The sequence below is a fragment of the Octopus bimaculoides genome, chromosome 5, assembly GCF_046866305.1.
Source record: "Octopus bimaculoides isolate indiv1 chromosome 5, ASM4686630v1, whole genome shotgun sequence".
NCBI lineage: Eukaryota > Metazoa > Mollusca > Cephalopoda > Octopoda > Octopodidae > Octopus > Octopus bimaculoides.
This window is the reverse complement of record NC_142932.1, coordinates 13,800,522-13,815,521: the sequence shown is the minus strand read 5'-3', so window position 1 is coordinate 13,815,521 and position 15,000 is coordinate 13,800,522. Positions and strand designations below refer to the sequence as shown.

General features: G+C 36.0%; 1 protein-coding gene and 1 pseudogene across 1 annotated transcript in view; both read right to left on the bottom strand.

Moving 5' to 3' along the window:
- The window catches only part of LOC106878623 (plexin-A2), a 758,495-nt gene that overhangs the window by 226,873 nt on the left and 516,622 nt on the right, over window positions 1-15,000 (bottom strand). The window contains exons 6-7 of the mRNA XM_089351892.1: window positions 8,113-8,251; window positions 1,333-1,501 (exon numbers count right to left, since the gene is read on the bottom strand). Of these exons, the coding sequence (XP_089208018.1) occupies window positions 1,333-1,501; window positions 8,113-8,251 (308 nt within the window). The remainder of the gene's footprint in view (window positions 1-1,332; window positions 1,502-8,112; window positions 8,252-15,000) is intronic.
- Window positions 7,632-7,750, bottom strand: LOC128247964 (5S ribosomal RNA; annotated as a pseudogene).

The window sequence follows — 15,000 nt, the reverse complement described above, 5'->3', positions numbered from 1 at the left end:
AACCTCATCTTTATCTAGGCAGAGGAAAGTAGAGCTTAATTAAATTAATGAACTTTGACATTGAAATTTAAGTTAGGAGATTCAGTAATTAACAAGCAAGGGATGGGAATCAAGGATTCCAAGTGTAGTAGAAACAAAGAGCTGCCAGATAATTTTGTTTGGTATAGTTCACTTAAATAGGTGTTCAAATTTGTAAATAATTTAATAACACACAAAAGATACAATAATAAAACATCAAAATTCTTTGTTAAAATTTAACTCATTAGCATACAGATTACCCTGTCAAATATAACACTTATTTATTCACATTGTTTTCAATTGATTATACATTATCTTGTAGCTTCAAGATTTCAATGATGCATTTTAATTTTAGAATGACATTGCAGGGTATATGTGAGAGGCCTGATCTGGTCAGTTTGAACACAGTACAGGTAGAATATTTCGTCCAGATATGACCAAGCTAATCCTTTCACATTAAGATTACTCTGTCAAATATAATGCTTATTTATTCACACTGTTTTCAAATTAATCATACATTATCTTGTAGCTTTAGCTTTGAGATTTCGATGATGTATTTGTTTAATTTTAGAATGACATTGCAGGATAGTTGTAAGAGGCCTGATCCAGTCGATTTGACAGAAAACAGGTATAATATTTGGGCCTGATATGGCCAATTTGAATGCTGAAAGGTTAAACAGCTTTTGTGGCAAATTTATAAAATGTTGAATATCCACTTCCTCCACTAAAAGTGTCATATGCACTTGGTAAAATGCATTTGGAAGGGTGTGATATCATCATCTTCATTTAATATCTGTTTTCCATGCTGCCATAGGTTGGGCAGCTGGAGAGCAGTCCAGGCTCCAGTGGTCTGTTTTGGGATGGTTTCTTTGGCTGCATGCCTTTCCTAATGCTAACCAGTTTACAGAGTGTGCTGGGTGCTTTTTATGTGCTATCAGCATGAGGGCATTTCATGTGGTACTGACATGACTGCATTTTACACAGCATGAGTGCATTTTATGTGGCACTAGCACCTGCAAGACAAAGACTTCTCAGCTGCAAGAGGGCATGGGGGGGGCAGCATGGTCATAAAGGACATGCCTGTATGTATGGATGGCCACAATTTTACATAATTTGATGTGACTTCTTAAGTACAGTAAATTGCTAAAAATCCTGGTCCCTTAAGGGAAAATGGAAAGACAAATATCAAACAACATAGCTTATTGTTGATTAAAAAGAATTATAGAAATGACCTCACAAACTAACGATAGGGTTCAGAGAGAGAAAAAGAGAAAGATAGGGTTCAGAGAAAAATAAAAGAGGAAGACAACTTACCTTTGCCAGTTGGAATTGGAGGGAGTTTACTACTGATGGGTGTGCGACAGATCACCTGGTCGCGGGCCTTCTGAGCATTTGTAGTCAATGTGTGGTTGCGGCCGTAAGCAGAGAAGGCGCACTCGTACTGGCCCCTCACCTGAGGAAGATTCATCACTTGCAGAGTGATCTGTAAAAAAGAGATAGGGAAAATCATGATCAGACTTACAATATAAATTATTCTATAACAAATATGAATGACTAATACACCATTTAGCAATACGTTGTGTATATCTTATATAGCAGTGTGTGTGTGTGTATGTTATATAATAATATATATGATATAGCAATATATGTATGTTTTACAGCAATGTTATAAAGCTATATATATATATAGAGAGAGAGAGAGAAAGAGAGAGCTTTGTGTGTGTGTGTGTGTGTGTTTTATAATGATAATGCACATAAGTGTTGTATAGCATTATATATATACATGATATGTAGCATTATATGTTATACAACAATATAGATAAACATTATTTATGTTGAAACAAATATCTATATAACTATTTAGGGAGGGGGAGAGAGAGGTAGGATTAGAGAGAAAGGAGAGAGAAAACAGGAGATGTGCCTGCAAATACTTTTATATAGACTCTCTGCCAGTTTCATATGCACACAATGAGTAAGATTACCCAGTGCACACACACACACACACACACACACACACACACACACACACACACACGAAGCTGTTTCTATGCATGTACAATTTTCATGCATTATATAATTCCTTGTAAACCATCAGTCTCCAAGAAAAACACACATACAACACAAACATACACACATGCATCCATACACACAACACATACAATACGTGCACACAAGATACTTACAAACATGCATACAACATACATACATACAAGCATATATTACAACACACATACACCCATGAATATTTTTACTTTTTCGTTCTCTTTTTTTAAGGGAAGAACCTAAATGTAAGGACTGGAACAATTTGCCAAAATACTCTCAACATAACAGAATGGCTTCATAAAAACAGACGAACATAAGGAACGCTCCCGCTACTAGTAGTACGGGTAGAAAGTGAAGACTGAACGAAGGAATCTGTGCCAAAATTACAAACACACACACACACATATGCACACACAGTGTGCAAAATAAACAAAGAATTTCATTTATTTTACACTTTGGGTTTTATTTCTTCAAAATAACGTTTTCTTACACACTTATCAATATAAGAATAATACCTATAAGAGTAATAACAATATTGATAAGGAAGGGGGAGGAAGGGAAGAGAAAGAAAGGAGGAGGAGAATGAAAAGAGAAAGAAGAGGATAGGAGGAGGAGATTATCTATAATAACAATTAATAATAATAATGGCTTCAAATTTTGGCACAAGGCTAGCAATTTCAGGGGAGGGAATAAGTTGGTTTCATTGATCTCAATATTCAACTGGCACCATTGCGCTTACCATTCAATGATGTGATTGCTTGTTTTCACAATGACATTGTAGGGTAAGTGTAAAAGGGAGAATTTACGAAAAAAACAACAGACAAAGACAGGTGGTGTAAACAACAAATGGATGTATTAGTTTAACGTTCGGGAATAGAGAAAGTCTTTGACGTTTCGAGCTTACGCTCTTCAACTGAAAAGAACTCAGAACAAAATAAGGAGAGAAACAAGGAGAAAAAGAATATAAATGTAGTGGTCAGCGATCTATCAAGGTGTAAAAGGTTGGATCTGGTCATTCTGAACATAAAACAAGTTGAATCTTTTGGTCAGATTTGACCAGCTTAAATGCAAAAGGGTTAACTCAGAATGGTACAACTTAACTAATATTGGCAACATGGTGTGTAAGTATTATCTAGCAGTACAATAATATTCTGGAATCTGTTATCATGTGCTGTGATATTAGAGCTGCTTTCATTTCTATGAACCAGGCCAGTTTTGACTTCTGGTTTAAACATTTTCAACCTTTGCTGACCAAAATGTATATAGGTTCTAGAGCAGAGGTGGAGAAACAGAGCTGAGTACTGAAAGTATTCTAAGCAGGTGTAAATTGATGTAATAAAGCATTCACAGATTTCATAAGGCTGGAGCTCAAAGAGCAGTTTTTTCTTAGAGGTACTAGAGACACTAAGGTACCATCAAAGCTTTTCCAGAAGTTACGACTGGCTCATGAAGGCACATGGCCTAGCAGTTAGGCTGTTGCACTCACAATCACTAGATTGTGGGTTTGATTCCCTGACTGGTTGGCGTGTTTTGTTCTTGAGCAAAACACTTCATTTCACATCGCTCCAGTACCCCTTTGATCAGCAGAGATTGTTGGTCCACTCACATAGCCAGCAGGGAGGCATCATTTGAAGGCTAAAACAATGTAAAGTGCATTGTGACCGGCGATGTGCAACAACCTCTGATAGCCTGGCCGGTCACATGATCATGTGATGATTGGCACTTGCAAAACGAAGCTATCATCAAAATAATCATTTGTCATCATGATCATGATCATCATTGTCATCATCATCATGATGTTTAAAATTCATTTTTAGTTTAATTTCCACCCACCCACCCTTTTTTCCCTTGTTCTCTTTTTCTGACTTGTAAGTAACTTGGCAACCTCACAAGTGCTGGTGCCTTGAAAAATGCACTCAGTACACACTATGAAGTAGCTGACACTAGGAAGGACATCCATTTGTAGAAACCATACCAAATCAGACACTAGGGTTTTGCATATCCCTACAGGTCACCAGATCCTGTCAAATCATCCAACCAGTGCCAGTATGGTAAAAGAATGTTAAATGATGACTATGATATCATTTGCTACTCTATAAATGCTTTCTCATATCTACCACATTAGCGTGTTTAGTCTGAGAGGGCCAGCAAAGGGTTTCATGGACATCTCTTTCCTCTACAAAATACCTGTAGTGATGTCATCACGTCGGAGTCACCAATTGTAAGAGGAAAATTGGTTGGCACCGGAAGGGTGCCACAGAATTCCTTACATAAATGTTAGAAGGAAAAAATATCGGAACAAGAAACATCCGAACAAAAAACAATCCTTTTATTTTGTATGTACAAGGTTTACACCTTGGGACAATTAGTAGCCAGGTCTGATGTGGAAGCAGCAAAGTCGGTGTTAACCATACTTTGTGAAGGCATTCTTCACAGAAACTCCAGCTACATACCTTACCAAAAAAAAAAAAAAAAAAAAGCCCCAAAGCTCCAGTCTCCCTACTGCAAAGTAGTTGGGGAGATGGTACAGTCTCTATCAATCAACGAGTCTAGGCATAAGAGGCCCCTAATTCTTAGCAAACACCAACAAAAGACTGGAAGACAGAGCCAACCCTATTAAAACTTAGACCAAAAGACAAACCTAAATACAGTAAAGCATTTTTTAGCCTAACTGGCATTGTATCATTTCTTCCAATTTCCCTATTTTTTTAAAGATTTTTTTTTTTGTTGCAAGCCATTATTGGTTATTCTTCAAAAAGTATAAATATTTCTTTAGTTTTCCTCTTTATGATTATTATTATTATTATTATTCATGAACTAATTTTACTGATCTTTTTTTACATTGCTGTTTGGTGTGTTTACTTTTACACTCCACACCACCACAACCTCCATCACTACGTTACCATAACATCTTTGATACCAATGCCACTGTTGCTGCCGCCGTTGCCACCACCACCACCACCACCACCACCGCCACTACCTACATCGTTTTTCTATCCTTTGTTATACCGTTATTATGGTATTAAAAAAGGAACCAATTGTTTGGCAGTAGAAAGCATTCTTTACTTTCCTTGTCTTTTACTTCTACTACGATGACTACTACTACTACTACTACTACTACTACTACTACCACTACCACTACTATTACTACTGCTGTAATAACATAAAAATTGTGTTGTAGGGTCTATCAACTGTGATTAAAGAAATAAAACAAAGCAAAAAAAAAAGAAAAAAAGAAAAGTATACTAATGAACAAGAAAATAGTGATAACAACAAATAAAATAAAATATTAAGAATAGAAATACTACGACTACTAATATTTTTCTAATATAATAATATTGGTAATAATAATAATAATACTATTACTACCACTACTATTATAAATAACGAAAATAATAACGAAAGCTAAACAAGAGGAAACAATATTTTGAAAAAAATTGCTTTTTTCTTAGAATTTGGATTAATTTTCTGCTTAAACAATTTTGTATATGCATGCATATGTATATGCGTGTTTATTTGTATGTATGTAATTATGTATGTGTGAGCATAAAGAGATTGGAGCAGTGATGGGGCTGAGAACAACTACCACCAACACCACCACCACTACCGACAAAGAAACAGAAATTCCCTAGTAAGAGCAATACAACTGGCATCTCTGAGATTAAATTGGTCATTTGTTCAAGGTGATTTGAAGATAAATATTTATTTATACCTAGAATCATCATCATCATCGTCAGTAGCATTAGCAACAACAATAATAGTTGTAGTGGTAATAGTAACAATACTACTCCACTTGGCCAACACCTAAATTGTCAGGAGTGTGCGCTTTAGTTAAAATGTAACCACAGTAATTACTTTTTAAATCACCATGTGTACTCTAGTTTTTAGAGTAGGTAAATTATTATAGCCCCAGGCTGACCAAAGCCTTGTGAGTGTATTTGGGAGACAAAAACTGAAAGAAAACTATCATATATGTATGTATGTGTGTTAATGTCTCTTTGGTTTGGTACTGCATAATAGTTGTAAGCAAGTGGTGTCCTTTGTTTCTAACCTTCTGACATATTTGGTCTCTGGGATATTAACTTTCTTGATAAAAAAAAAGCAAAAAAACAAAAAAAAAACAGATGAGGGTTGGTGGCAGGAAGGGCATCCAGCCATAAAAAAATCTGCCTCAGCAAATTCATTCCGACATGCATGCATGGAAAATTGGACGCTAAACAATGATGGTGATATTTGTGTGTGTGTGTGTTTCCTTCACATTTGCTGGTTTGTAAGCAATGGCTTCCTGCTGGTGTCAATGACATGAGTCCACCATGAAAAGATGTTTAATTTTCTTGACATGTTATCATAATTTTGATTTCAAATTTTGGCACAAGGCAAGCAATTTCAGGGAAAAGGACTGAGTCAATTAAATCAACCCCAGTACTTCTTATTGATCCTGAAAAGCAAAGGTAGCATTAACATCCTTGTCTAAGTGTATTCCATGCTGGTACGAGTTGGACAGTTTCACAAGATCCAAAAGCCAGAGGGCTGTGTTGCTCTCCAATGTCTGCTTCAGTAGGGTTTCTACAGCTGGAGACGCTTCTTAATGCCAAGCAGTTTACAAGGTGGACTGGGTGTCATTTTGGTGGGACCTACAATAGTGAGGTCATCAAGTAATTTGCAAGACATGGCCCTGTGACAGAATAGTGGTATAGTATCAAGGGAGGTGGCGTTGAGCTGAGTCCTGAGAGGTTAAAGTATGAAAGAGGGACAGGAACAGATGTCTTGCTGTAGAGGAGATACATGGCTTCTCCAGCAGAAAAAGAAGGAAGTAGAGACCAGGTATCAGGATTTACCCTCAGGGTTCAAGAAGATGTATAGAGAGAGAATAGAGGTAAAGAACTAAGGATGAATGGGTAGGTAAATGAGTGTGCAAGATTGTGAAAGGAGAGTGATAGATGGTAGAGATCAGGACAGAAGTGAATGTAAGTGCAGGTCACGGAAGAGGAGGCAAAAGATGGTAATACATATGCTATGTATATATAGACTATGTATATAGAATCAACAGGTGAGATCCAGAGATTCTTGGTATAGAAAACACTTAGTAGCACTCAAATGATTTGAACTTAAATGCCAATGTCTTTACAAGGGACCAATTCCGTAGATAAGAGGACTATACTCTTTCTCTTTTACTCTTTTACTTGTTTTAGTCATTTGACTGTGGCCATGCTGGAGCACCGCCTTTAGTCGAGTAAATCAACCCCAGGACTTACTTATTCTTTGTAAGCCAAGTACTTATTCTATTGGTCTCTTTTGCCAAACCATTAAGTTACGGGGACCTAAACACACCAGCATCGGTTGTCAAGCGATGTTGGGGGGGACGAACACAGACACACAAACACATACACATATATACGACGGGCTTCTTTCAGTTTCCGTCTACCAAATCCACTCACAAGGATTTGGTCGGCCTGAGGCTAAAGTAGAAGACACTTGCCCAAGAGGTCATGCAGTGGGACTGAACCCGGAACCATGTGGTTCGTAAGCAAGCTACTTACCAGACAGCCACTCCTGCACCTAGTGTGGGATGCTTACAGCACCTAGGTTTCCCAAGCGGTCACCCATCTAAGTACTCACTAAGCTCGATGTTGCTTAACTTCGGTGATCGGACAAGAACCGGTGCTCTCAGCATGATATGGCAGTATATAGAGATATACAAATGACTTATTAAATTGGCAGTATCACAAAGCAGATAAGAAAGGGGAGTATAGTTAACTGAATAATAGATGTAAGTACATGACTTATATCTTTTAGATTGGAGTTGACTTGGGGGTTAAACCTTTAGCATCCAGATTACTCTGTCAAATGTAATGTTTATTTATTCTCATTGTTTTGAATTAATCCTGTATTATCTTGTACATTTAGGATTCCAGGGATGGGAGTGCTTATTTTTAGAATGACATTGTAGGATAGGTGTGAGAGGTCAAGTCTGTACATAAAACAGGCAGAATATTTTAGCCTGAAATGGCTTGTTAAAACAATATAAAACAATAAAAATGCAGTACATACTTTGACAGTTTTTTGCGCAAGTTTCCTGATCTGCACTTGAGATGGTGAGTGACTGGTGATCGCCGAGCAGTTCTGTCCAGTATATGGCAACCACCGAAGGTCTTGGTCAGCCTCTTTACACTCGGCTCGCAGGGAGCATCTGAAGAGAAAAGAAAAGGTAATTATAATAATAATAACAACAATGTTTTTGCTTAAGCATACAAGACTTGGTTTTTATAAATCATTTCAGGATTATTTGCCTTTAGTTTACCAATAACAATAGGGAGGTTAGGGAGTTAAGTGGTAAATAATGCTATTTTAGTAACTTCTTATTTTCAAAATCAACTGAAAGGAAGAAAGTGTATTTTGACAGAAATCATCATCATGATCATCATCGCTTATTGCAACAAAAAGGTTATAATGACCTAAATTATAACCATTCCATTAAAATTTCATGTTAATTTATGTTTCAAATTCCAGCTTAACAATGACAAAGTTATTTTACGAAATTCTTCATTAATTTCAAAACTAATTAAACCAAGGACAGAATTATTTTAACAGAAATATGGTAGCTAAAAGGTTAAGTTAAAAAACTATTACTACTTCAAACACTGTTGCTATGAAGTTCAGTAAAAAGTCACAGGTCCTTAAAACCACAACCACTAGCAAGATATTGTGAAGACACAAGCTTCCTGATTTAATAGGATTTAAATTAAAAACCTTCTACCATCAAAGCTTTATGCTAATTTATGTCCCAAACACCAGGTTAATAATGACAAAGATATTTTACCAAATTCTTCATTACTTTCCAAATTAATTGAAAGAAAGGCGATGTATTTCAACAAAAAGGGCCAGTAGAAACGCAATGAGAAGTTGTGATATTCATACTTTTTCTGGGAAGAGTAAGGAAGGAAACATCAAGAAGAAAATCGAGCACTCAGAGAGAGCAAACCTCCGCCAAGGCAACACAAACATCCTCTCAACAATTAGTTGGAGATGATTTTTAAAATGAGAATATCTGAAATAAACTCAACTGCTCACACAAACGAGAATACTAAAAATGAAACCTTTATGGACCCTAATATTGGTTCAAGAAAGGCTTGAAAGAAGAGAGGAATCACCATATGTTATGGCCAAAAAAGGGACACATGTATGAACTTGAGCAACCAGTTTTTCAATCTCAATCGAATAGAAAAAAAAAAAAAATAACAATAATGATGATGATAAAAATCTTTTATACTTGAGGTACAAGGCCCAAAACTTTTGGGGAGGGGGCCAGTCCATTAGGTCAACTCCAGTATGCAACTGGTACTAAATTTATCGACTCCAAAAGGATGAAAGGTAAAGTCGACCTTGGTGGAATTTGAACTCAGAATGTAAAGACAGATGAAATACCACTAAGCATTTTGCCTGGCATGCAAATGTTTCTGCCAGCTCGCTGCCTGAATAATGATGATAATAATAATAATAATAATAATAATAATAATAATAACAATAATAATAATGATGATGACTTCATTTATTTGCCACAAGGGCGAAGGATAAGGGGGACAATACAGAGACAGACATAAAGTGTGCGGGTTTACATAGGGGAAAAAAATAAAGTATACACGGTCTACACTGAAAAAGAGGGGACATATGCATAATAATAATCCTTTCTACGAAAGGCACACGGCCTGCAACTAGAGGGCTAATTGCTTGCATTGGACCCAGTGATTGACTGGTACTTAATTCATTAACCCCAAAAAGATGAAAGCAAAGTTGACCTTGGTGGAATTTGAACTCAGAATGTAAAGACAGAGAAAATGCTGCTAAGTGTTTTGCCTAGTGTGCTAATAATTCTTCCAGCTCACCACCTTAATAATAATAATAATAATAATAATAATAATAATAATAATAATAATAATAATACTATAGATAACTTAATGACCGACAACAGAGAAAAAGTAAAGAAGTAATAGATCTTTTCTTTTTTTTTTTTTTTCCCTTTCCTAAAGACAGAAAGAGTTCTTTATGATTTATTACTCATGCAAGCCACAGTAGCACCACCAGGCACTAGTTCACTGTCTTTTGATAAGCAGCAACCGATAATAAACAGCAGGCATTTCTCTATTTTAGTCTCACAATCACAGGTACACCAGAGTTTTCATTTTACTTCCTGTGTATTTAGATTTCAAAACAGACACACACAGTCATAGCCACACATACACACACAGACAAAATTCTATCCCCACGTGATCAGCTTTCACTAGCAGAATATTCAAATAACCATCATACTACCCAAATGGAGTTAGATGCCTGCAAGGAAAACAGCAATTCTCCATTTAGATTCACAGCTTTCTGATCTTAATGGGTTTTCTCTTTTCATTTTTTCTTTTTATTTTTACTCCTGAGATGCAATGGCTGGGCAGTTTAGCACAATTTGCCAAATAGCCCTCTCACCTCTTTCTCTCTCTCTCTTTTTCTCTCTTCCTAGTTTTATATTATTATTATTTTGTTGTTGTTGTTGTTGTGTTATGCTCACACACACACACACACACACACACACACACACACAAATGTTTTGCCATTAGTGCAACCATTCTTCTCACAACTCGTTAATAAGCCTTTTGCTAACCACAAATCGAAAAATGGTTATATTTACCATGGAAGAAGAGAACATAAAAAGACTACAGTGGAAGAAGCCATGATAGAAAAATGTTAAAGATGGGGGGGAATTACCCCTTCTGTCAAAAAAAAAAAAAAAGGTGGGGCAGAAGGAACATGGGAGAAAGCAAAATGAAAAAGAAGAAAAAAAATACAAGCAAAAATGAAGAAAAAAAGAGAAACAGCAACAAAGAATGGAGATGAAGAAAGAATTCTGAACAAAATAAAAAGAAAGAAAGAAAGAAAGAAAGAATGACTTAGTTGTTTGGTCCTAATTTTCACAAGAACCTTTCACTTAACCTTTGTCCTCATCATTTCTTTCTTTTAGTCTCCTCTTTTTTTCACTCATGCCAGCATCATAAAAAAAACAAAACATTACTCCCCCACACCCACTCACCTGCCACCACAACCAAAACACGAACTCTGGCCTACTAAAATTTGTCCGCAGATCATTTGTATTCATTCTTATCGTTATTATTAAAGTGGCAGGCTGGCAGAATCATTAGCGTGTCGGACAAATTGCTTAGTAGCTTTCTCTTTAGCTGTTTCATTTTGAGTTCAAACACCACTTATGTCAACTTTGCCTTTCATCCTTTTTGGAGTCAATAAAATAAAGTACCAGTCAAGTACTAGAGTTGAAGTAACTGACTCACTGCTTACTCCATCTTAAAATTGCAGGTCTTGTGCAAAAGTCTGGAACCAAAAGCAGTAAGCTGTCAGAACTGTTAGAGTATCCTATATGTATGTCATCATCATTTAATGTTCGTTGTCCATGCTGGCATGGGTTGGACAGTTTGACTGAAGGCTGCATCAGGCTCCAGTTTGATTTCACATGGTTTTCTATGGCTTGATGCTCTTCCTAATGCCAACCACTTCCAGAGTGTAACGAGTGCTTTTCCGTGCCACCGGCACAGGTGCCATTTGCGTGACATCGGTATCTGCCACAACTGCAATTTTGCTTGGCTTGATGGGTCTTCTCAAGCACAACATAATGCCAAAGGTCTTGGCCATTGCCTCTGTGAGGCCCAACATTCAAAAGGAACTCAGCCACTTTGCCTCCATGAGGCCCAACACCTCCACGAGTGTGTGTGTGTGTATGTGTATAACATGTAATATATGGGTATGATTGGAGGTGCTTGATGTGCGACAATTAAACCACATTGATGATGTGCTTGTTCGATGCTTGCCCAATAAGCTGCATCTAGTGGTTGCATCTATAGTGTGGTGTCATGTGTTGTTGAATACTGAAACATATGTAACACTTAAAATATCTGAGTACTAACTCAAAGCACATGTTCTTTTCTCATATATACACACATAAACATTTATTTATATACAGGGGTGGAAGTAAAGTCACTGTACAGTTCTCTTATGTTGTAGGGAATGCATTGAAGCAGTCGGCTTGCAGTTTGAACAGAATCGATAATTAATATACTATTGTTTACCATAGCATTTTCCTGTTATTAACCTGAATTAACCAGAACGATTTTAATAATAAATTTCTGGACTGTTGATTAATTGCTTTGTCGTAATTGTTATTGTAAGTAACTGTATAGTGACTTCATTGCCACCATGTATATATATTTATTCATATGAATAGATAACAGATGGATAATGTGTCACTTCACTACAGCTGTTTCCAATCATCAGAAAAAAGCATTTTTCATCAGGTAAATACACGAACATTCAAAATTCAACGGGATGTGCATGTTCATGATTCTATGACTCTTGATGGTCATTTAAATGCCTGATTCACCTGCATCCTGATCTATTACATACAATGGGCTTTCGATGTCAGTTTACCAAATCCCACTCACAAGGTCTTGGCTGTCCTAGGGCAATAGTGGAAGACATTTGCCCACATTGCTATGCAGTGGGATTGAACCTGAAACCATGTGGTTGGGAAGTGAACTTCTTAACCAACACAGCCATGCTTGCTCTGACAGCCAGTATGGAGATTGGCTAATAAAAGAATGCTAAACATGCTGAACCAGTTTTAATTTTCTGTTTCGTATCAGCAAATTTAATAAATGCTACCTGGGTACTTGAATGAATTCTCTGTCCTCAGATAAGTGTCCATAAATGGGGTCAGTTAAACTGAGTATATATATCTCCACCCAAAATGTTTTGCTATGTGCTTTACATCATAGGTCATTTATTTATTACAGGTAATCTTAGAGCAGAAGATTGACGCTACTCCACCTGCCATTGTACATATTACAAGTCCACACACATACACACACACATCTCCATACATACATGCATGTATATATGTGTGTGTGTGCGTGTGTGTGTGTGTGTTTATGTATGTGTGTGTATATATATATATTTATTGGGTGTGTATGTATATATTGATATATACACATATTGATACACATACAGAAGTATACATTCATATACACACATACCTATACAAACATACATACTTAAATGCACATACATACAAACATACATACATACATACATACACAAACTATGTGTATGTGTTCAGACACACACACACACATCTACATGCATATACATACATGCAGATATATATATAGTTTTAGGGAAAATAACCAAGTATCAAGAACACATCGATGAAAATCCACTATCAATTTAATTTTAATTTTTTATAAATTGATTTTAATTGAGTTTTTACCTGTAATTTTGGATTTTGTCCCTAATATTATTATTATTATATATATATATATATATATATATATATATGTAGAGAGAGAGAGAGAGAGAGAGAGAGAGAGAGAGAGAGAGAGAGAGAGAGAGAGAGAGAGAGAGTGAGTGTAAGAGAGTTTCAAATACCGACTACACATTTATACACTTGATTATTTGTAGGCAGCTATAGATGGTTTTTCTTCCTAGGCAACAAAGACAATGGTACACAACACAGAAGGGAGTTGAGGTATATATATGTGTGGAAAAGTGCACGCACACTAACCAGAAACTATCACTAATGATGTTCCACTATGTAAAAGAAAGGAAAAAAAAATAATCATTTCACCCAGTTAGAAAAAAAAAAAGAAGGTAAATAAGAGAAAAAGATGCAGTAGTTTGCTTTTTATGGATTGATAATAATATACAAGATGGAGAGAATCTCATTTGCTGAATGGGTGCCAAGAATTTCGGCAAACAAACCAACCAGTTCTCTGAATCAATCCATTTGAAAATGCCACAACATCAATATGTGTGTGTGTGTGTGTACATATATATGTATGTACATACACACAAGACTGGTTTCCATATAATCTTTCTCTACCAATTTCATTCCCAAGGAATTGCTTGGCCTAGGCAACAGAAGAAGGCAACTAACCAAAATACTGCACAGTGTCAAAGAACACAGAATCCCATAATAACAAAGCAAACTAGAGGTTGCTCGTCTGTTCATGTGTGTGTGTGTATACATGCATGCACATGCAAATGTATATGTGTGCATGTATTTCACAGACAAGAAGGTAAAATTTGAAAGCAGTATGGCTTTGAAAACAGCCAAGAAAGATTAGGCATTTACCCTTAGGAGACAGACAAAAAGTAACCAACAGATGGCAACAAAATGTTCCCACATTCCCAAAAGAGGTTATTACATAGCATTAAAATTGACTGTAATTGTCATCAATCAAGGGCTGCTTAGCTTAATGGTACAGATCACTCAACCGGTATCTCAGAGATACAGGGTTCTCTTCTCTGTAGCTGCCTGCTGGCAACTTTCTTTTCCTTGTATTCTAAGGATAAATGCCCAATTTTTCTTGGCTGTTTTCACAGCTATATTGTGTTAAAAATTTACTTTTTTCTATGTCGGGTACAAATACACTTGGCACCTCTAAAGCTTTTATATATATATATATATATATATATATATATATATATATATATATATGTGTGTGTGTGTGTGTGTGTGTGAATAAAAATGAATACAAAAAAAGGGGGTTTTGTATGATCGTGTATAGAGGAATATATTATTTTATTTAAAAGAGTTCCAACTCTGTCTGTTTTTTATGTTTTATTTATATTCTTGTAAAATTAATGTGGGATGTAGAATATGGAATATATAATATATAATATAAAAATAAATGGTAAAATGAAATGAAGTATTGAATGTCTTATTGAATATATGAAATATTGAGTATTTAATATAGAGAATTATATATACTGGCATCTAAAAGCACCCATTACAATCTCAGAGTGGTTGGCATTAGGAAGAGCATCTAGCCATAGAAACGATGCCATATCAGACTAGAGTCTGGTGCAGCTTCCAGCTTGCCAGCCCTG